The sequence below is a fragment of the Caloenas nicobarica genome, chromosome 27, assembly GCF_036013445.1.
Source record: "Caloenas nicobarica isolate bCalNic1 chromosome 27, bCalNic1.hap1, whole genome shotgun sequence".
Taxonomy (NCBI): domain Eukaryota; kingdom Metazoa; phylum Chordata; class Aves; order Columbiformes; family Columbidae; genus Caloenas; species Caloenas nicobarica.
In genome coordinates this window covers 4,555,674-4,577,628 of record NC_088271.1, presented here as the reverse complement: position 1 = coordinate 4,577,628, position 21,955 = coordinate 4,555,674, and the positions used below count along the sequence as shown (strand labels likewise).

General features: G+C 45.6%; 1 protein-coding gene across 1 annotated transcript in view; it reads left to right on the top strand.

Annotated features, from left to right (window-relative positions):
* Nucleotides 1–12,383, top strand: part of SPPL2B (signal peptide peptidase like 2B) — a 28,572-nt gene extending 16,189 nt beyond the window's left edge. The window contains exons 12-15 of the mRNA XM_065652431.1: nt 669–768; nt 1,637–1,714; nt 2,692–2,852; nt 3,824–12,383. Of these exons, the coding sequence (XP_065508503.1) occupies nt 669–768; nt 1,637–1,714; nt 2,692–2,852; nt 3,824–4,114 (630 nt within the window). The 3' untranslated portion in view covers nt 4,115–12,383. The remainder of the gene's footprint in view (nt 1–668; nt 769–1,636; nt 1,715–2,691; nt 2,853–3,823) is intronic.
* Nucleotides 12,384–21,955: the final 9,572 nt, after the last annotated feature.

Here is a 21,955-nt window from a genome sequence, read left to right as displayed (position 1 = left end):
ATAATGATAGTATAAGTAGATAAAATTATTCCAGCACTAATATAAGAAAAAAAAGAAACTAAACTTTCTCGAACGTACTGTATTAAGGAGAATAACATGTTTGCAATGAACCTGGCTGTACTGTGCCTCAACATTGCGAATTATGTAATAAATAGGAACACTTGGGGGGAAAAGAGTCTTTAAAGTTATTTGAAAAATTACTTTTAAAAAGTATTCAAGTCTTTACTCTTTTCAGACTTCTGTTGCAACTAGAAGAATGAAATATAAATGGTTATTTCTTATGCATGTGGCGACTTAAATTTTTTACATTCCTGCCATTAAAGCAGAGTTGCTGCCCTGTTGCACGTGAGGACTTTGAAATTAATATAGTGTTTTGAGGTGTCTGTCACGCAGAGTTGTCTTGGCTCTTTGTTTTTAGAAAGTATTTCATCACTCCTATCTTAAACACATTTTGTTAGTTGTCGCTAATATAAAATATTTCAAACATAAGCATCTATAACGTAACAAAAGATACATGCGCTCTATCTGAAGTCCGCAGTTTCAGTACAACAGAAACAAGTTCTGGTAGATGGTGTCAGTATGTAGAGAAAACAGCTGAAATATTTATAAAATGAACAATTAAAAGTTAAAATATTTATAAAAATAAAAGGCATGTCTCTCATTCCAAGCTCCCGATGGTCCTGAAGGTTCCGCGGCTGAACTCCTCGCCCCTGGCGCTGTGCGACAGGCCTTTTTCTCTCCTGGGCTTTGGAGACATTTTAGTTCCAGGTATTTCTTGTTTAGTGCGTTCAGAATTTTACTTGTTGCACTGTCATATTAGTATATGCCTTTTATGTTCTTTTTTTTTCTTGCACTGTTCACTTTTTCCATAAGAAATTAAATGAACATTAACCTTATCGCTCAGTTTCACATTCAGTGATGTCAAGAAATGTAGGGAAATCTCAAGAGCTGATTTAGCAATTAATTTAATAGTATAAAACATCTTTGATAGTGTGGTGGTAGAGGAAATTATTTGTCCGTTTACACACATAACTGACCGGTCTAAACTTCATATTTTTGTTAGTCGCACAACATCCAGTGTTTTACCACCCTCTCTCCAGTTTGACTTCAGATTGTATATAGAAGCATCTCTGGCACCGCAGCAGGTGAAAACGAGTGTGCATCTTTCTGGCTTTCAGATTTCTTCTGGAAATAATTGGTTGACTTTTTTTCTTGCATTTTGGGAAATACAAACTGTGTCATCCCCGTCTGTGTCCCTTCCCCAAACTGTAAAAGGCGGAGTCACTAACCATAAATTCCTGCTGTCTTTACAAGGAGCTGAAAGGGATGAACTTACCCTTGTTCTTGGTGTGAACACCGTATTTTTACAACTGTTTATCAGGGAAGGGATGACATTTTGTATCTAGGACATGTGTATTTGATGTTAAATTTTTATTAGAGTGCTTCTGTTGTACTGGGCTTGTGTTATCATATAACTTTTTGTGCAGCCTCTTGAATGATGCTGTCAGAGTATTTAAACACTGGGATGCCCAAGTAAGTGTTGGAAAAAAAATCATAGAAGTTCCTAGATAATTTGATAGGTTTGTATCTCCTAATGTATTTGAAAGCCTGTTGTAATTGCTCTTTCCTTTCCTAGGCTTACTGGTAGCCTATTGTCATAGATTCGATATCCAGGTGCAGTCATCCAGAGTCTATTTTGTAGCCTGCACAATAGGTATGTGTGACACCTGCAAACCTCACCTACAGGAATTGCTCCCTTTAAAAGCGTACCATTGATCGCGTATTTCATCATCTGTTTTGGTTTGGTTTTCAATTCTTCTCCTCCTTTTGTTATTAAACAGAAATATTTTAGCAAAGTACTTTCGAGGCTAGACATTCCATCACCGTGTTCTCTGGTGTCATTTTCCTGAGCTACCTTATATAAAGGGAGATTCTCGATGCCACAGTTGGTCTCACTATAACCCTTAGATCTACACTATCTTTACACCAGCTTAGTTGCAGAGATCAGGTCTCCCCTCAGCTCCTGTTCTCCAGGCTGAACCCCCAGCTCCCTCAGCCGCTCCCATCACACTTGTGCTCCAGCCCCTCACCAGCTCCGTTCCCTCCTCTTCACTCTCTCTAGTCCCTCAATGTCCTTCTTATGATGAGGGGCCCAAAACTGAACACAATATTCAAGGTTTGGCCTCACCAGCACCCAGTGCAGTGGCACAATTGCTTCTCCAGTCCTGCTGGCCGCACTGTTCCTGATACAAGCCAGGATGCCGTTGGCCTTTTTGGCCACCTGGGCACACGCTGGCTCATGTTCAACACCCCCAGGTCCTTTTCCTCCAGGCACTTTCCAGCCGCTCTTCCCCAGCCTGCAGCGTTCATGGGGCTGTTGTGACCCAAGTGCAGGACCCGGCACTTGGCCTTGTTGAACCTCAGACAATTGGCCTCAGCCCATCGATCCAGCCAGTCCAGATCCCTCTGTAGAGCCTCCTGCCCTCCAGCAGATCAACACTCCACCCAACTTGGTGGCATCTCTGAACTCACTGAGGGTGCACTTGATCCCCTCGTCCAGACCATTGATAAAGAGATTAAACAGAACTGAGACCTGGGGACACCACTCGTGACCGGCCGCCAACTGGATTTAGTTGTTCTTGAGCAGAGCTCTATCTGAATAACTGTGTTTTGTTGGTTTTTCCCCTCCAGCGTATGGCATAGGGCTGCTCGTGACCTTCGTGGCCTTGGCGCTGATGCAGATGGGCCAGCCCGCCCTCCTCTACCTGGTGCCCTGCACTCTGCTCACCAGCTTCGCCGTGGCTCTGTGGAGAAAGGAGCTGGGCATGTTCTGGACGGGCAGCGGCTTTGCGGTGAATACCAGTTTGATATGAGTGTCTTCGAGAAATACTAATGTTATAAAAACCTAACTAAAGTTGAGTAAAACATTGCAGTATTATCAAACAAAACCAAAGATTTTTGTTTTGCTTGAATGTTTGCTTTTTAATCTACTTCTTTCCTTCAGTGAGGTTTTCTTTTTATAAGATTTATGGCCACTTAAACTGGCTGTTGAAAAGTAAAGTAGACCTTGCCTGTCCTTCTTGATTCTGCCATAGTTTTACTGGATTGATCTCTGTTGAAACTCATGGTGGTGGTGTTATTAATATTAACATCATGTTTTATAACAGTATATTAAATATATCCATAAAATCTTTTTCTTTGTATTTTTGCATAGCCTACTGCTTATGAAGGTAGAAATCAAGTTCAATATACTAAGTTATCACTTTGTTTCACTGTGGTAGAAGTGAAACTGATTTTATTTCAAAAGGAATAATTTCTATCATGATGCATTATTATAGATTTTGAATAATTACTTCAAGGGCAAATCTGTCAAGCTGCAGGTTCCCCCTAGTGAGTTTTATTTTGTTATTCGACTATTTGTGGTAACCTTCACAACTTTCCCCTAGAGAACAGAGTTTAACTGTTGGAAAAGTATTTGAGATCATCTGAAATGTGATGTTGCCAGTTGTACATTGATAGCAGAGGTGGGCAAAACCAGAGAATGACAAGGGGCTGAAGCGCCGTTTGTTCCTGCGTAAAGAGCAGAGCACATCTGAAATCAGCAAGGAGAATGAGGCAGAAAGGAATTAAACATGTTTCTAGAAGAAAAATCCCCTTGTGTGCTGTAGAACACAAAGACAGGATAACTGTCTGCGTGTGTGCGTTACTGGAGAATGATAACGGAGATGATGGACCTTTAATCTTCTCCCTGTATGACCATCACTCCTGATAACAACACGGTAATTCTTGCTTTCCGTCATTGACTGTGATTTTCCCTTTGCAGAAGGACCTACCTCAGCCTCCCCTGGTGATCGCGCCCGTCAGCTGCCCCGAGCTCCCCAAAGAGAGCGGCAGCGTCCCGGTCCCCCCGCCGGACACCGAGCAGGTCACTAACCCCACCCTGCACGTGGAGGAGCTGCACGGCCCCACCACGGCCACGGAGGAACCGGCCGATACCAACGCAAACACGGACCAGTCCGAAATTCCTATCGCACCGAGCGAGGAACCAGCTTGGCAGAATAAGGACGACGCCGAAAACAAATGCCTAAGTGCAGAGCAAAACCATCCGGAATAAACGATACGATAAGAACTCCTCCTTTCCCATCACAAACATATCCATGTAAAACCAGTATGTATTTAGGACTGGTTTAGTAGTGTTTGCGTTCAGTGAGGAACCTCACGGGGAGTCTGATCATCAAATCCAACAACGAATGTGCTGCCTCCAGCTTCGGTACAGCTACACACTTCAAACATCCTTCTGAAATATGGTGCTCTACGAGGGTTCTGATGTACGGATTTCAGTGATCATTTTATTAACGAATGCCTTTGACCGTTCCATTTTCATTATACCGGGCTAGTATTAAGAGTCTTTATTTACACAGTACTCTGTGCTCATGTGGGTATTTGCTGCTTTAGCATAGCGTAGGTTAACGTGGAGGAAAAGCATTGAACAACTCTGCTACAATGCTTCGCTGAGAGAAACACAATAGGGTTGTTTTTTTTTTTTTTTTAGCACTTTCCCTATTGTCTCTTTTTATTATACTTTACTTTTCCCTACTTGTCAAAGCCATTGATACAAGGGAATGCTTTAGTATAAACTGACATTCAGGAAATGCAGAGGATGGTTAAATTACCAGCCTCTGAAAGGATTTATACCACCATGGTGCATTAAATGCATCTCTTTAACCCTTTTTGTCTTTGTTTTTACTTCCAGGTCCCTGGGTTGGCTACTAGTCTAGTTTAAAAAATGGAGCTACAGGAAACTTTCTAAGCACTCGTATGAACTCTAGGGGCTGTTGTCTGAAAATAAACAGTGTTGGTCACAGGACACTGTCTGGAAGCAAAAGCATATTAAGAATGTTTAATGTTTTAGAAATAAAATACAAGCCAAATAGGTAGTAGCACTATACTAAGCTTAATAGGCAATATTTTTATCAGGAAAATTTTAAAGTAAAGCAGTAAAAGATCATGTTTGGGGTTTTGAGCTTCTGCTTGTTATTCGTTTCAGGAATACAACTGCAATTCCTAATTCTGAAGGAAATAATCTGGTGTTTTCTTGCCCAAGGGAGCACATATGGTGCTGTAGTCAGTTAGGATTTGAAGCTACTTGCTGCTCAGTAACTCGTCAGCTGCCTCAGTCGTGGTTTGTCCGTGTCCCAGGAGCAGCCAAAGCTTGGCCTGGCAGGGTCTGGATCAGGCTGTGATCTACCTGATTATTGCACCTCTTGCTCCGTGACGTTGTGAAGGTCTAAATTTGTGAGTTTCAGATTCTTTGGGGTGCAGCTGGTCTTACTTTATGTTCCTGAAATTGTGTGTTTTCCTGTCTAACATGATTGAGTCTTTTGTGCATCAACTTTAGTACACAGACGGGTGGCGTGATTTGCATCTTATTTATTGATTCCATCTAAGAACATTTGGCTTTATAAAGGGATCTCTTCTTCACTTAAATTGCAATGCCAGAAAGCCTCAAACACTTCACATTAAAACTGAAAGAGAAAATGGAAGTATTCTGGGATCCTAGAATATGATTCCAAATTGCACAGAAGAAATACTCTTCGGAGTATTGGAGAGCCCGAAATGTCATTTACAAAACTATCACCACAGCATACGCGATCAGAGGCAAAATGCTTTTAAACGAAGAGTTTTCAGTTGGCACGTTGAGTTGTGTTATTTTAATGTCTGTGTGTTAAATATCAGCCGTTGTCCTTTTGTCTGGGTCTTTTGAAAGTTTGCCCTGTGCTTTTGGGATGATAACTCATGTTTTTCTCTGTTTAACCTGGAATGGATCGGATTCTTGCTCTAGAACCCGAAAGGCTGTTTGTAAAACCGCCCGTGGCTTTGGAGTTTTACCAGCTCCTGCTCGAAGCCTCCAGCCCTGTCTGCTAAATTGATTTAATGGTGAGTTTCTTGAAAGGCTTCCCGAGTCCAAAGGTCTGCGCTACATTTAATTTACAAATCACCCCAAAGGAAGATGGTAGTGCTAAAGAGATCTGGGTTTAAAACTCCTCTTTAATGGACTTTTTCCAGCAGCAATCTGAACCAATTATTACTAATGAAAAGCAACAGAGACATTTTACTGAAAACTTCAGCCAGCTGGATTATGCCTTAATTTAAGCCATTGTGTAAGTATGTATATTAAATTAAGAAAACAATCTTGTGTTTAAATAATGAACTTGACAAACAGCAAGAAAACAAGTTTGGAGACTCACTCGAAGTTTTTCTGCCTTGATTATGTTTCGGTCATGTTATTTGGAATAGTTTTTTGTATAATCAAAGCCAGTAGCTTTCTGGTGATGAAGCATTAACTTTTATTGTCTACTCGAAAGTGTATTTTAGCATTTCTTCTCATATATCATGGGTTAGGAAACAGTTTATTTCTCAAATTGTTTATAACTCAATTAAAATAGAAGAATTCCTAACACTTGTAGGCATTTAACAGTCGATTTGTTCACGTTACATCCTAGATGGATCTGCTCGGAGCGTGTGCTTCACCTCACGTTTCTGGGGCTTTTCCATCTATTTTTAAGTGAATTTTTAATTTTAAACGACAAAGATCAATGCAGGAAAAAAAAAAAAAAAAAAAAAAACCACACCAATAGCTTCTCAATGCAATATCTCCAGGTGAAGTGTATGAACTGGCAACGCGTTTCATACTCTGGCTCTTCCAGTACTGTACAAACGGGGTGACCCTGGTGCACCAGTTTGGCTGCGACTGTTCGGACCCTGATCCTGGGCAGTTCAATCCCTTCCAGCAAAAAAACCCAAGTCTGTGCGTTTTTGTGTCTTTTCCCCAAAAACCGCCCTGACCAGCTCAATGTAAAACTCCATGTTGTACAGAAAAATGTGAAGCTGCGTTCAGTGTAGCCGATTCTGGTTTTATTTGATGATTGCAGATCCACATCCCACCCCAAACTGGAGTTAAACTGCTTCAAGTAATGAAACGCTCATGTTAAATGAGTGTTGATGCGCTTCTTGTTTACATCTTTCACACACTGAGCCTTTAGTTTCTATAAAACCTGAATAATAAGGTTTCCGAAAACTTGTTTGTGTTCAGGGGAAGCACTTTTTTGAGTTAAAAAAAAACCCCAAACAACCCACTAAAAAACCCTCTTTGGCTCACAGAAGCGAGGATCGGATTCTTCCCTGGGTCTGCAATTACTAAATATCAATGTTTGGTTTTGACCGTGTCCTGAAGGGTTGGACAAATGCATCCGAAGGGAGAATGTGGCCCGAAAGACTTATACTGAGACGATGAGTACGGGAGAACTATCCCAAACTCGCTTTTCATTTGGGTTTTATTTTTTATTCTTGTCGCAAATGAAGAGCATTTTAAATGAAGCCTATAAAAAGGAAACAGGAAAAAAAATCTTAAAAATATATTCTGGTTTTAGCAGCGGCAGTAAAAAATAGCACGTCCACATATGTAAGAATTATACTTGTGAAAATATTTAATGTTTGCGCTGAACTCGGACAAATGCCAGGAGACAGAAAAATCTGCAGCGCAGCGTATTTTCTTACCGCGTCTAACGGCTTCATTCAGAAAGCTGTTGGTTTCAGTTTTTCCTCCTTTTATATAAACTATAGCGGATTTCTTGAACTTTTTATATGATGTGTCTGTGTTTCAGGTTTGGGGTTTGCATCCACGGCTCGTTGCTCTGAGTGCGGAGCCAGAAAGAAATTAGCTTGTAAAAAAAAAATACTGGAATAATACAATTTGGAGCTTTAAGAACGCGGCTGCATTAATTAATGGATTAATACAGTGTTTGGGAGACGTTGTATATTCACCTACTTTGTTCTGCGGTGTCTGATGGGCAATGGGAGACTCGGAGAATTTAAAGGTAGTTTTTTATTTAACCACAAATCATGTTCTCCTGTAGGTTTTTTGCTTTGAAAGCTCTTTCAAAACACAATATTTGGGTCCACACATACGCTCAGTGTCTCCTGCACATCTACAGTTTGTAGAACTTTTCCTGGCTAGACAATTAAAACAAAAATAATAATAATTGGGTGTTTGGTAAACCTAGAAGTAAATGCTGACGTGCAGCTATTTTAGTGCAAGATCCTGCACTTTTGTTCTTTTCTCTTTAGCTTCATGGTTGGGCAGTACGAATATTCTGTTTTCTTGCACTACACTGGCTGTTTAGCCCTGTAATATTTCTTTTTAATGGCAGCTTTAATTATCAATTAGCAAACCAATATTTTGTATAAGCTTTCATCATTTGGCGTGTTATTTATAGTCTGTTCATGGGTGAATAACTGACTGAGCAGGAATGTGCAACGAGTGCATTTTGACACAAGTAAGCGCTTAAATTATAGATATACCAGCGGACCCAAATATTTGTCCAAAGCCTGTAGAAATGGTGCCTTTTTCCATGACGAATATAATCTCCAATGTTTTAAAATAAAATCTCTGTAAGGGCTGCGTCTTCAGGAGAATGAGTATATTATTATTATTATTATTATTATTAAGTCCAGAGAACAGGAACTATGATCAGAGGTCTGGAAAACATCAGTAACAAGGGAAGTCGAATCTTTGGGTATTTTAACCAGACATGATGATAATTCGCACTAACGAGCTCTTTGGCTTTTCAGTTTAAGGTCTGTGCCAACGTTAAAATAATCTAAAAAGGAAGGGCAGTGGAAGAGTTTACTCCAGGGAGGTGCAAAACTGCTACTCCAAAGAGAAAACCTAAGGGCGTGTATGATAAATAGCCAAAAATCTGAAATGCTGAAATTCTGTCCAGGTTCCACCTTTGCTTTCCCCTCCTCCAGTTTGGCAGGTAAATATTCCCATTATGTGGAGTAACGATGAGGTTTTGCCACCTGCAGATTAGTGATAGATGATGAATCATGTGCTTACATTGGTTTTTCTGGAATTGGGAACTAGTATATTGTGCAGAATCATCTATAATTTCAGAAACTAGTAGACTAGGCTTGACTTTCTGCCTTGATTTGGGTTCTGTTTTCCCAGCAGCTGTTGGCAATATTGCAATTTTGGTCCTGTTGATGTGCTGGTAGCCGAGGGTCACAAGCATGGATGCTCCTGCGATCATTTGGAGCCACCTTCTTCAGCTGAAGGCGGAATCAAGTTTAGCAGGTTTCTCGCAACATCTTTCTGCATGTTGACATGCAAGTTGAGCTCCAGGTGGCAAACTTCACCCAGGGCTTTATCTCGGAAATCTTTGAGATGATTTGTAGGCCAGAAATTTTGGGTTGAGAATTGCTGACACACGCGCCCCGTGTGTTGTGAACTTTCTTTGGGCGTTTATATTGAACATTGATTAGCTGAAAATAGGCAGAGAGGAGGGCTCAAAATAAATAAGCGCATTGTAGCTCCTAAAGACAATCAGTGGCTGAGCTGGTAGGATGCCCTGCAGTGGCAGATAACCAGCTTTTAGTGGAATCATAGAACGGTTTGGGTTGAAGGGACCTTAAAGCTCATCTAGTTCCACCTCCCCTGCCATGAGCAGGGACATCTGCACCAGCTCAGGTTGCTCAGAGCCCCGTCCAGCCTGGCCTGGGATGTCTCCAGGGATGGTTCAGCCACCACCTCTCTGGGAACCTGGGCCAGGCTCTCACCACCCTCAGGGCCAACAATTCCTTCCTCGTGTCCGGCCTGAATCTCCCTCCTTTAGTTTAAACCATCACCCTTTGTCCTATCGCAACAGGCCCTGCTCAAAAGTCTGTCCCTATTTCTTATGGGCCCCTTTTAAGTACAGAAAGGCCGCACTAAGGTCTCCCCAGAGCTTCTCTTCTGCAGCTGAACCCCCCAACTCTCTCAGCCTGTCCTCCCAGCAGAGCTGTTCCAGCCTCGGGTCATTTCTGGGGCTCCTCTGGCCCCTCTCCAGCAGGTCCATGTGTGTCCTGTGCTGAGGACCCAGAGCTGGCCCAGCACTGCGGGGGGTCTGAGCCAGGAGTTTGTGAAGGATAGAAATGGCTTTTTTAATCTTAAAAGTGTAGCTGTATTCAGGAAAACGCTGGCAACCTGCTCCTCTGCTGTGGATCCAAGCGTGGATGGGGAACCTGGTGACGTCTGGGGGGAGCAGAGTCATTCAAACCCATTTTCCACAGCAAGAAACCACCAGTGTTGTGGGTTTATTTCCTTTATTTTTGTTTTCTTTTTTCTTTTTTTTTTTTTTTCTCTGACTGAAGTTGTCCCACTTCAGGTCGAATAAAAACTTCAAAACCGTGGTTCGGGTTTAGTTCGACAAAAAGAACACAAAACAGTGGTGCAGTTCAATCTGGTTTGGGTCAGAATCTTTTTTTCATCGCTGACAAGGGAGATCTCAAAAAAAAAAAAAAAAAAAAAAAAAAAAAAAAGGGGTGTCACAGCCGTTCCCCCGGGCCGTGATGTGGCACCAAGCCCGAGTGGGGAGATTGTCTCGTTTCTCTCTAATTAGCAGTTAATGGCAATGGGGGCTGCACGTGCTGGTGGCTGTGGGCTGTTTGTCTTCAGCCCCCACTTTGTCGCTTGTCCTCTCCAACAACCTTTTGGTCCTTAACCTTTCCCAGAGCCGGCGCAGCTGGTGGCAGAGCAAAGAGAAATCTTGGTTTCCTTGGCCCCTCTCGGTGCTGCCTGAAAAGCAACCGGGAACCGCTCACCACGGCCCGGCCCGGCGCCCGGGTCGCGCGTTCCCTCCATCACGGGGCCCGTTTGAACGCTAAAATTTAGGCTTTTTGATCCTAGAAGTCACCGACGTTACGTATGAGCTCCAGTACTTTCAGCCTGGTAACACATGAAAGCAAAACTCACTGTTTGAAGGAAAATGCGGATTTGCAGCCCTCACCGTAGATGGGCCGCTTGTTATTTTTAAGCATTTTCCTTGAGTTTCTCCGTCCAGCTGGTGCTGGAGGAACTGGGGCTCTGGGAACATCCCAGCGATGCCGAGTCCCGTTGGAAATCTGTTGGCGTTACTTTACTAGAACGGAATTATTGGTGCTTTGTACGTGGATCAGACGGGAGGCTGGAGCTGAAAACGTGGAGCAGTATAAAGAGGATTTATGCGACGACACCTGTTTGCTTAACACTTGTTTCTTGGGTGCTCAATAGCAGCGGCTTTTAGCGAGGAGGTTTATTCTTGGGAGGGACCAGAAGTAGAACAACTTTAAATGTCTGATGGCTTTGCGGAAGGACTTTGTAATATTGAAACAATAGTGCATAGGCTGGTGTCATGAACAACTCTACGGGTCGTTAATTTTAGCGCTCGCGACGTTTAACTCCGCATGGTTACGCAGGAGGAATAAACTTTTTAAGCTCGTTTCATACGGTGCTGAAGGAAGGATTTTCTTGTGAACCAAAACCTAAGATGTATTTTTGCTGGTTTAAGATCTTCTATGCACTTTGGCCCCTTCATTAAAAAAACCAACAAGCTGCAAGTGTTGGCCAGTGTGGGGCGACTGGTGTGAAAATGCTGATAAAATCAATATCCTTCTCCCATCCCTTGATTTTTACCTTGCATCCATTTACGTTGTCAGCTAATCACAGATGCTACAGATATTAGTTTCATAGTTTTAGTTCACCGGGTTGCTGAATTTGCACCCAATTTTGTGCAGAGGGCAACTCTCCCCTTTCACAGCCCATACGTTTAGTATTTGCCGGGTGATAACTTGCAAAATCGGTGCGTGGTACCTACAAGGATAGAAAAATCATAATTTTGTGACTTCTATCTAGGATATCAGTATCATATCTATGGTACAAGTATGATTTTTTGGTCGCTATTGTTTGCAAGTAATAACAAAGAACCGAACATGCCACCTTACTGATCTCTTCCTGTGCTGACAACAGGATAGAGCCAGAGCAAAGACCGAGAGAAAAAGCAACGTCGTTTCCATGTAGAAAAAGGCATTTTTGGTAAACATTTCTGGTTTTCCAGAACACTAAGTCTTACTGTAATACTCGCGTTTTCAGTTCAGGCCGGTGGGTTCTTTCCACCCGGTGTCTATAAAGCTCTTCATGGTTTCGATATCGGCCTCGGATCCGATCGCACGGCTTATCGTAATATATCTATTTTTCTACATGTAAATACATTGTAATACAGAGCGTCTGCAGTGGCCAAGTGCCGATTTGCTGCTTCCTTCTGGGATGTAATGTGGGGAAAATCCTGTTTCAAAATTAACGGGGGGGAGCGAACAGAATCTTAGGACAAAAGATGAGAAATTTCTCAAGAGTTTTTGCGAAGTGAACTTTCCCTGGAGTATTCACGCCTATTTCAGGTGAAAGAAAACAAATTTGAAAATGACTGGTCAACTGAAATTGCAGTGTTTCGTTTGTTTTTCTTTTTTCCTTCTGTTTTGCTTTTAAAAAACACTGGAATTTACTTTCCTTTAGCCTGTTTTAGCTTAAAACTGTACAAATTTTCTAAAACTGTAAAATAAAGATACTTAATTTTTGAACTTAATTATGGTATTTTGTATCGCCTTTACATTTGAAATCCCGTTGCTCGCTTCTTTTCGTTGTCTGTGCTGGGATGTGATAAAATGCAAAGGATCGCGGCGCAGATTCCCGCTGGATTCCACGCAAAATTCTTAAGATTTGCTGGTGGCTTTTTCCAGTTTTCTGTTACCGTGCAAGACTCGGTACCAGAAATGGGGTTTCGCGTCCCCAAGTTGTCTCTTTTTCCTCCTTTTATAACCCTGATGCGATGGTTGTATCGGTACAATCAGTTTTCACTGAGCTGGTGTGTGCTGTTGCTTGGGAAGGAAGGTGGTAACTGACAGTCCTCCTTTTAAAAAAAAATGTTTCATTTCTACTGAATTACAAGGCAAGTCGGGGATGTATCCAAGAGCGGTACAAACTGCAAATGGGTACGTTTCCACCCTGTGCTTTTGCTCCCATGGTTTTCAGTGTGCCCTGCATTTCGCTTTTAGATACGCAATGCAGCCGGGAAGACAAAAAATGAGGCGTTTCTTTTGTCGCCGGGCTCAAAAAAAATAAAAATAAAAATATTGCAGGACAGACTTTCTGTTCAGGCTGTTGCTGGGGAATCAAGAGGGAGCTGCTTCCAGTGAGACAAAGACGGTTCAGAACCAGAAAAACTGGTTTTGTGTTAAATAAAGGGTAGTAAATGTTGAGATACAGCCTGGCCACAAAGCTCATCCTAAGGGATTCCAAACTTCATCCTGTATTAGTTGACACAGTAACTAGGATTCTAGATTTAAACATACACCTGTATACTAGAACTAAATCAGCAAAATGAAGAAGTTACACGACTTTTACTGTATTTGTTGGATAGACACAGACAGAACATTTGTGTGTCTTTTTTTTTTTTTTTTTGAATAATTCTCGGTCTTGGCACAGAGAATTAAATGATTCAAGCAGGAGGATGTTTCCATGGGGGTCAGGGGAGACCCCAAACTGCTGCTCTGCTGAATTCTCACCCTAGAGCTGGCCTGTGGTTCTACCCCACGACCCATCACGATTGATTATCTTAATTACATTCAAAGCATCTCCCAACTCTCCTACGTATTTCCTAAGGATCTGTCCTACGTGACCATTCCTGCATCTGCAGGAGCGGTTCGTGTTGACCAAAACCACCTTATCTATGTAGAGCTCCCTGGGCTTTGCAGCAAGAAGCCCCCTGAGGCATCTCTGGAAGGAAAAGCTGGATCCTCCTCCCAGTTTGATGGCCCAGTTCAGCCCAGGAACCGGTCTCGGCACAGGCTTTGTCTTCAGGGCATGCTGGAATTCCCACCCGCAGAGCTGCTGCCCCACTTGCTCCAATTCATGTGAAGATCTTCGCTTAATTGCCCAGTTTCAAGTGGGTTCGTTGTCTCAGAGGATGGAGTGTTGGGGTCCTGGAGCACTTGGGGACTTGTGCCCATGGGGCCAACGTCCATCCCCACCCACAGCTGAGAGCCACCCTTGAGTGTCCTACCCACAGCTCGCTTTTTACAAGTTCTGTAGCTCTTGCCACATACCTCAAATCATGTCAATTTTTTTCATTTCTATTTCAGAAGGCGATGAAGATCTGATGTCATACATAGCAAGTAACACCCTGGAAGGGTTTAAAAGACATGTAGACGAGGTTCTTAGGGACACGTTCAGTGCTAGAGTCAGGTTATGGTTGGGCTCGATGATCTTAAGAGTCTCTTCCAACTGAAATGATTCTAGGAAATAAGACAGAGCTTTTGACTCACCGTAAACCGCAGCAGCCCAGACCTCCAGCATTCCCGGGTCCAGGGCTCTGGTGGAGCAGCAGCTGGAATAAAGTTACTTGAAGAGAAGAACAGTGAGGAGTGAAAATACGAAGCTCTGCACTACTTTAGCCTTCAAGCACAACATTAGGTACGAATCAGCGGTGTTTTTCTTTTTGTGGGAACTGTATCCGGGCTAATACACTATTTTATACTTTGCTCTGAGGTTTTTCTATTTAAATACTTGTATTCGTGGTTTCTGAGTCTCCACGTCCCTTCTCTTCAGTGCCACCCCCAAGACAGACAGGACTCTCCAGACGAGCTCTGTGTTCTGCTCTTAGCAGAACCTGGTTCCTTGGGAAAAGCCGCAGCTTTGGGAAGGGCTGTGGGTCTGCAGGAGAAATCAGCCCCTTCCCAGCAGGTGTCCCCGAGCGAGGCCAAACCGAGCTCTGGCCCAGGGGAATCTTCCCATCTTCTCAGGTATCTTCTCACTTTTGCCCTCCCACTCAAGTGCAGTGGAGCAGAAGCAGTAACCTACTGTTAGATCTTACCTTTGGGTTTATGCATCAGATCAGGACAGCTGCTGCCAGTTCTTGCATAAGACATTTCCATTAAAAAATCGAGTATTATAGTGCTTTAGCGCAGCATCTGTTTTATCTGCACACTGCACTAGCGTGTGCAGCAAACCCGCAATGAGCAGAGTGGCCCCTGTTGAGCTTGGCGAGGTTGGTTGCCAGTGGTCACATTCATGGTAACTGTCTTGAAACAGAGAAATAAACTTAACAGCAGAGTCAATTATACTGTTAAACAGCATTCTTTATTTTATCAGCGCTGGGGAACACTGGGGATCATCCTCCATCAGTGCTGCAGCGACTGGATGCTCTTGTGTTGCTTATATTCACATAATTATTACATATGCGTTACAATTTTTGAAAATTTTGACATACATCTATACTAAGAAATAATTGATGATGTGAATTATAATTGTTTAGTTTCTTACTTACAACAAATCTATTAGTTAAATATAAACTAAGCATTCTGCTTCTAAACAATGTATCACTTCATCTTCTGTCTCTTGTCATGCAGGAGGATCTAAAACTTGAAAAATATGCCCTCGTTTTGCAGGTGGTCAGAAAGCACTGATCATGTCAATTGGTTAATGACGGGCACGTCTTCTGTAACTCAGTCACAGTATACATGAAGTTGGCAGCTTCTCTTCAGTCTTCTCACTTCATTTTAGTGTTTGCTCCCAGCCCTGCAGCAAGAGAGCAGAGATCCCACTGCTGCTCCTCATTTCTCATCTATTCTACCACTAACGCACCTACTAGACCTTGCAGATTTTGTCTCTTTTCTGCAGCCACATCTCCCCTTCTCCCCTTATTGCTTCTGGGGTTTGGTCCAGCAGTTTCGTCTCCTCCAGTCCCACAAAGACACGTGCAGGTTTTTCTTTATCTGCTGAACTTTTTGGAGGACGTCAGGCTCCTGCTCAGCTCTGCCACGGGGACGGGCGGACGGCACACACGGTACGCCAGTAAATACAGGAGCTGCTTGTGGCATTCACTGCTCACTTACAGCCAAATGTGTTTATATTCAGACATCGCTGCATTTTCCTGGTTCATCGGACCTGCAGGAGGAATTTTAACCAGCCAGGTTGTTGTTACTGGTGCTCAGGAGGAACCCAAAAGAGGTTTCAGTGGTTGGTGCTCGGTCTGGAGAGACGTGTGGGACAGCAGGTGTTGGGAATGAAAGAAAATGCTCTTATCAAAACCAACCTCAGAGAAGTCTCTGTGATCATTTTATAACTTAAAAATCTTACCGTCTTTCCTTGCTTTGCTCTTTAAACACATGAACTGCTAAAGTTTGCCATTAATGTTGCAGCTGCTTAGGATCAGAAGTGGTAACTGGGTGAGAACGGCGTCAAGCAGCAGGTGAAAAATTCAAATTAAAGCAAAACCAGTTCTCAGTTTTTCATGTGGTTTTTGTCCTTTCAAGAGGGCAGAAGGGTCGTTTCTGGGTTCAAACAGCAGCACAAGGAACCCTGCCCAGGTCCGGCCTCTGCTGTAGGTGTGTGTGATGCTGGATGATCCCTGCCTGTCCTTGGGCCACTTTCCTCGCACAGAGATTGTTATGATGATAAACAGAGTACGGACTATAAGGCCTATGGACGTCTGACTGGGGAAATGAGTGGGTTTTGCTAAAAGTGCTCCCCTTTACTGTTTTCTGTGCGTGGGACCGTGCTCGTTAATGACCCACAAGGTTTTCCTGCGGGGGGGGCTGCAAATTCTGGTGAGTGGGGTGAATTCAGCGCTGCTGCCGTGAACCACGCAGCAATTTTGCTTCGTGCCCTGCTGGTGAAACCGTACAGAAGAGAACGGGACTTGTCGCACGGTGAACCGCAGAACCCGCACTGCGGGCTGGGGGCATCTCTGCTCGGGAAAGGGGGAAAAACGTGCTTAAAAAACAACAAGAAAGCAGCTTGTCAGGGTGAGCGGCTCCCGCTGCTCAGGCTGTGCCTTTAAGCTGTGTATGCAAAGTCCCGTGTGCCGCCCCCCGCCCCTGCAGCGGCCGCCGGGGCCGGAGCGGCCGGGGCCGCCGGGCAGAGCCGGGGAGGCTGCGCTGCCGGAGCCACCGCGGCGGGACCGGGGACCGGGGACAAACACCCCGGTGGCGGCGGGGAAAGCGAAGCGGGTGAGTTCCTGCTCCCATTCCCTTCACCCCGTCGGGGGCTCTTGGCTGGGGTGGGAGGACGAACCCCCGCAGGTTCCCCGGGAGCTGCACCCGCGACCCCGGGCAGCGCGATCGCTCCAGGGTTCGGGGGCTCTGGGGGTTCGGGGGCTCTGGGGGTTCGGGCGATCCCTCCTCCTCCTCCTCCTCCTCTTCCTCCTCACTTTTCCAGCGGGGTTTGCTGCCCGCACTCCGAGATTTCCAAGCGAGTGGGAATTTGAAAGTGCTCCTCCCCCCTGAATTTTCCCCGTCCCGTGCTCGGGGAAATTGCTTTGCTTGTTGCTGAATTTATTGCCTTTAGGGGAAACATCGAACCTTGTATTTAAAGTTACAGATGCAAATAACTTCAGTGCTTCCTTTTTAGTCGCTTACGCCTAAAGAATTTTCCTTATGTGACCATGAAGTGCTTTTTAGTGCCTTTTCAATTCCATGCGGCTTCCAAAGGATTCGGGGCAGGTCGGTTTGCACAAACCAACTGGTGATGCTGGAGGCGATTTGTTCTTGTAAGACCCAAGGAACCGCACAAGTGGGCTCCCAATTGAATATCCGTGGAAGTTTGAGACTTCTGCCCGTTGTGTCCTGCAGGTTATATTGTATTTCTGTAGGACGTTTTGCCTTTTGTGTAATAACCAGCCTGTCTTCAGCTGTACCGAATGTGTGATCTAATGGATGAGCCTTGGTGGAAAGTGATCCCTGGACTCTCTTTGAAAGTCTTGGTCAAGGAGGAACGTCTTAGTTTCTTTAACACTCTGGAAACCAAACACAGGGAAAGGGCTGTGTTATTTAAAAGCTATAACAAATTATGAAATATTCTAGAAAAAAAAAAAGTTCAGGGTACTTCATGGGAAATAAAAAATGCAGCTTTACCAAAATAAAATAAGCAACATTATCACTATACAAAACCTGTTAGTGACGCAGTGACGGCTGTGAGCAGTTTAGACCCTGGCATGGGGTGAATCTTGTAGCAACCCCTGTGGTCTTGGAATAGCACCAGCGTTTGAGCTCGAGTGACATTTCTGCAGCTGGATGGTGCTTTGTTCCCAGGGCGAAGGAAGGGGCTTGCGGGAGCTGCTCCGCACCCGCTTGTGCTCCAGCCGAGCGCCGCAGAGCCGGGTCGGGTCGGATCCCCCGTGCTCTGCCCAGGGAGGGTCCTGCGGGGGAACGTGCCAAGAAAAGCAGCGCAGGACTTGAGCGGGATTTGAGAAGGATTTGAGCAGGATCTGAGTGGGATCTTAGCGGGATCTGGGCGGGATCTGAGCAGCCCGTGTGTGCCGGCATCCCCCGGGCTCTGTGGGGTGACCATACGTGCTCGCAGCCTCAGCGCTGCAGTTCAGCAGGTGACACCGTCCCGCATCCACGCTTGTGAACTTTCATTCTGCAGCCTCTGAAGCCGGTGACAAAAATCCCATTGAGCCAGACGCTGTGAGCTCCCTGCTTCACTGCTCTTTCACCACTGGCTGCTTTCTCTGTGCTAACTCATCTTTTGACAGAGTATTCATAGAAGGAGGCTGGATTCAGGGTAGCATAGGGGTTTTCTGCCCGTGAACGTTAACGCCAACCTGTCAAACTGTAATGACAGCTGAAGCTAGATTAAAAAAAAAAAAAAAAAAGTAATTTACACTTTGCTTCTAATTTATGTAAGCTGGTAAGAAAGCATAAAATGTGATTATCTGCAAAATGAAGATGTCTGGTTTAGCCCCTGCTCCTCCAAGAACCTCTAGTCCCAGCATGTCACCAGTGTCCTCGGGACCGTGGTTTCTCCCACAGCCTTTGCGCTGGGTCGGACGCCGTGTCCAAAGGAGGAGGGTGCTGTCACTCAAGGAAATGCCATGAGTTGAGCATGTGAGTTTTTCTTGGCCATTCGTGAGCTGAAAAGTATCAAATTATGTAGTGCTCCCATTGTGAAAAGCCACTGGACAAAAATGGCACTTCCTTGCTGACTGGATACTCCCCGTGTGTATTCAGTATTTACTATCTGTACCGAGTTTTCAAGCCAGCGCAGTCAGGGGGAGGAAGGCAGCTTTTATTTTGTTGTGTAATCCCTGGCTAAAAGTTTAAGAAGTAATTGCGGGTCCAAATCTGCGCGGTGCTCTGTCACCAACAGGAGAGCTCGAGGCGGAGTGTCTCCAAGGTGGAGATGATGTTAGAGCCTTTGTTCCCGGGGATAATCAGAGCGGTGGGAGCTCAGCCTGTCTGTCATGTCCCAGCTGAGCCCGTGGAGCTGGCAGGCAGGGAGAGGATCCTCTTACCTGTAAATTGAGAGACATTTGAAGTCCGAGAGGGACAATAGACAAGGCTGCACAGTGTCATCGGGCTGCTGAGAGCAGGACTGCGGCTGCACCAGGGGCAGCTCCAAGAGCGCTGAGAGTGAGCGGCCGTTTGGGATCGGTCCCAGCAGGGACATTTGTTCACTTGCTGACAGTGCTGGGGGCTCTTTGCTCATTTACCTCAATAGAAAAGTTCAACAAGGGCAAGTGTAGGGTCCTGCAGCTGGGGAGGAGCAACCCCAGGCACCAGTACCGGTTGGGGTTGAGCTGCTGGAAAGCAGCTCTGCAGAGGAGGACGTGGGAGTTCTGGGGGACAACAGGGTGACCATGAGCCACCAATGTGCCCTGTGGCCAAGAGGCCAATGGGACCTGGGGGGCATTAGGAAAAGTGTGAGCAGCAGGTCAGGGAGGTTCATCCTCCCCCCCTGCTCTGCCCTGGGGAGGCCCCATCTGCAGAACTGGGTCCAGTTCTGGGCTCCCCAGTTTAAGAAGGACAAGAAATGACTGGAGGGAGTCGGGCAGAGAGTGACAAAGATGCTGAGGGGTCTGGAGCATCTTTGTGCTGAGGAGAGACTGAGAGAGCTGGGGCTGTTGAGCTGGAGAAGAGAAGCTGAGAGGGATCTGATCAATGGGATCAATATCTCAGGGTGGGTGTCAGAGGACGGACCAGACTCTGTTCAGTGGTGCCCAACGCCAGGGTGAGGGGCAGCGGGCACAGACTGAAACACAGGAGGGTCCATGTGAACAGGAGGAGAAACTTCTTTGCTGGGAGGTGCCAGAGCCTGGCGCAGGCTGCCCAGAGCGGGTGTGGAGTCTCCTTCTCTGAGACATTCAAACCCGCCTGGCCCGACCTGTGTGATCTGCTCTGGTGACCCTGCGTGAGCAGCGCTGGGCTGGGGGATCTACAGAGGTCCTGCAACCCAACCAGGCTGTGGTTCTGGGATGCTGTGAAAAGTGTCATCCTCAGCTCAGGGTCTGCAGCCTCTAAGGTGACAGTGGTTTTTTTATACTGGGAAGTCGGGTGTAGCCTTCAAACACAGCACAGCCCCACTAAACGTGAACTACAGCAAGGGGGGGACATGCACAGCTCCACGTGTCCAGTTACAGAAGCTGCAGCTGGGTTAAAGCAAAAGGATTAAAGAAACTCAGTGTTGGGTGGTTCAGGGAACCAGTCTGGTGACAGGAGGTGCTTGTGCCACACGAAACCAAAAGGCCGTGTCAGCCAAACCTGGCGTGACGGTGTCTGCCGAGCGTGTGGGCTTTGTCTTTGCTCAGGAAGGCACCGGCTGCTCCAGCTCCACGATGCCGAGCAGCTCTGTCCTTTCCTTGGGTGTCCTACCAGCCGGCTGCTGTTTCTGCAGGGGCTTTTTCTCATGGTGTATCAGCGTCTCATCAGGAGATTTAAGGGAGGACACCACAGGAAGCAGCAGTTTTATTCCAGCACTCCCTCCCTTCTCTGGAGCCCCGCTCGGTGCAGCCCTGGGGTGTCCCAGAGCCAGGAGAGGGAACAGGCTCACGGGTCGTGGCCTCTCCAGACTGACACAACCACCACCCAGCAAACACCACCGGTGATAAATCCGCTCCCCATGGGAAATATCCCACCTCCCATCAGTGGCTGCTGCCCCAAGTCGCTGAGCCCCGTTTGCACACAATTAAACTCCCAACTGTAAGGAAAAAAAAATCACAAGGCTTGGCCCCATTTTAACTGAGATATTTGGGTTTTGTTGTTCTCAGCAGACCTGTTTGCACACCCACACCTCTTCATCTCCTCTGGTCGTGCTTCTGCTTTCACTTAGTGCAAGTGACCATCTTCTGTCTTGCTCCAGCTCATGGTTTGGTGGCACAGATGTGGTTTGGTGGCACAGATGTGGTTTGGTGGCACAGATGTGGTTTGTTGTCCTGGCACCTGTGATTTTTTTAATGGTGAACCCACCAAACGAGGCACACTGGAATCTCCTTTTTCATTTTGGGCTTTCTCCTTCTAGACCAAAGTGATTCTGCTTCTGCCGTATTCCTCCTCTGAAGTGCCACGGGTCTTATCTCGGTGATAAAACCCTTAAGTCCTTCGCTCACCTTTGACCGTGATTTCCTGAGGCTGCAGGTGGGTTTGCTGTTGATCGTCTTGTCTGCCCCAAGCAAGTCGCATGTTTTTCATACCAATGCCATCGTTTCGCAAAGGCTCTGTCTGGGCGAGGACTCACAGGTGTGACCTTAGGCCACCAGACGGTTTTACAACCCTTGTGTCTGAAGGCTCAGCAGACACGCTGGTGCTGCGCTGGGAGCCAGACCACCCCGGAATGGTACCAGCTTAATGTGGCATAAAGCAAATGTTTTATTAACGCACGGTCATTCAAATGGTTGCAGCACGTTGGCTGCCTGTTATAATCATCGTGTTGGAGAAAACCATCCAGACATGCTAAAATGTAGAAATGCCCAAAGACTCCAGAGCAGCCTGGGCTGTGCCAGTTGGGGACGTTAGTTTTTTCTCATATTCATTATCTGTAAACGAAGTTGACTTTTGAAGACATGGGTACCGCTGTTTCTTTCCTGTGTTTTCTTCCCTGTTCCTTTCCTCTGCTCACCAGATCAGACAAGAGGTTTGGCCGTGTCCTTGTGGTGGAGGATGGCAGAGGAGCAACAGGAGAAGCTGGAGAAGTAGCAGGCGGGACCCTGATTAGTTCAATCTCACTTGTATCATCAAAATAACACCCAGCCATAGCCAATTTTGCCTGTTCTTTTTTTTTCTCAGATGCCGTTGTCCTACCTGTAAAGCCCATTGGTAGTAAGACCAC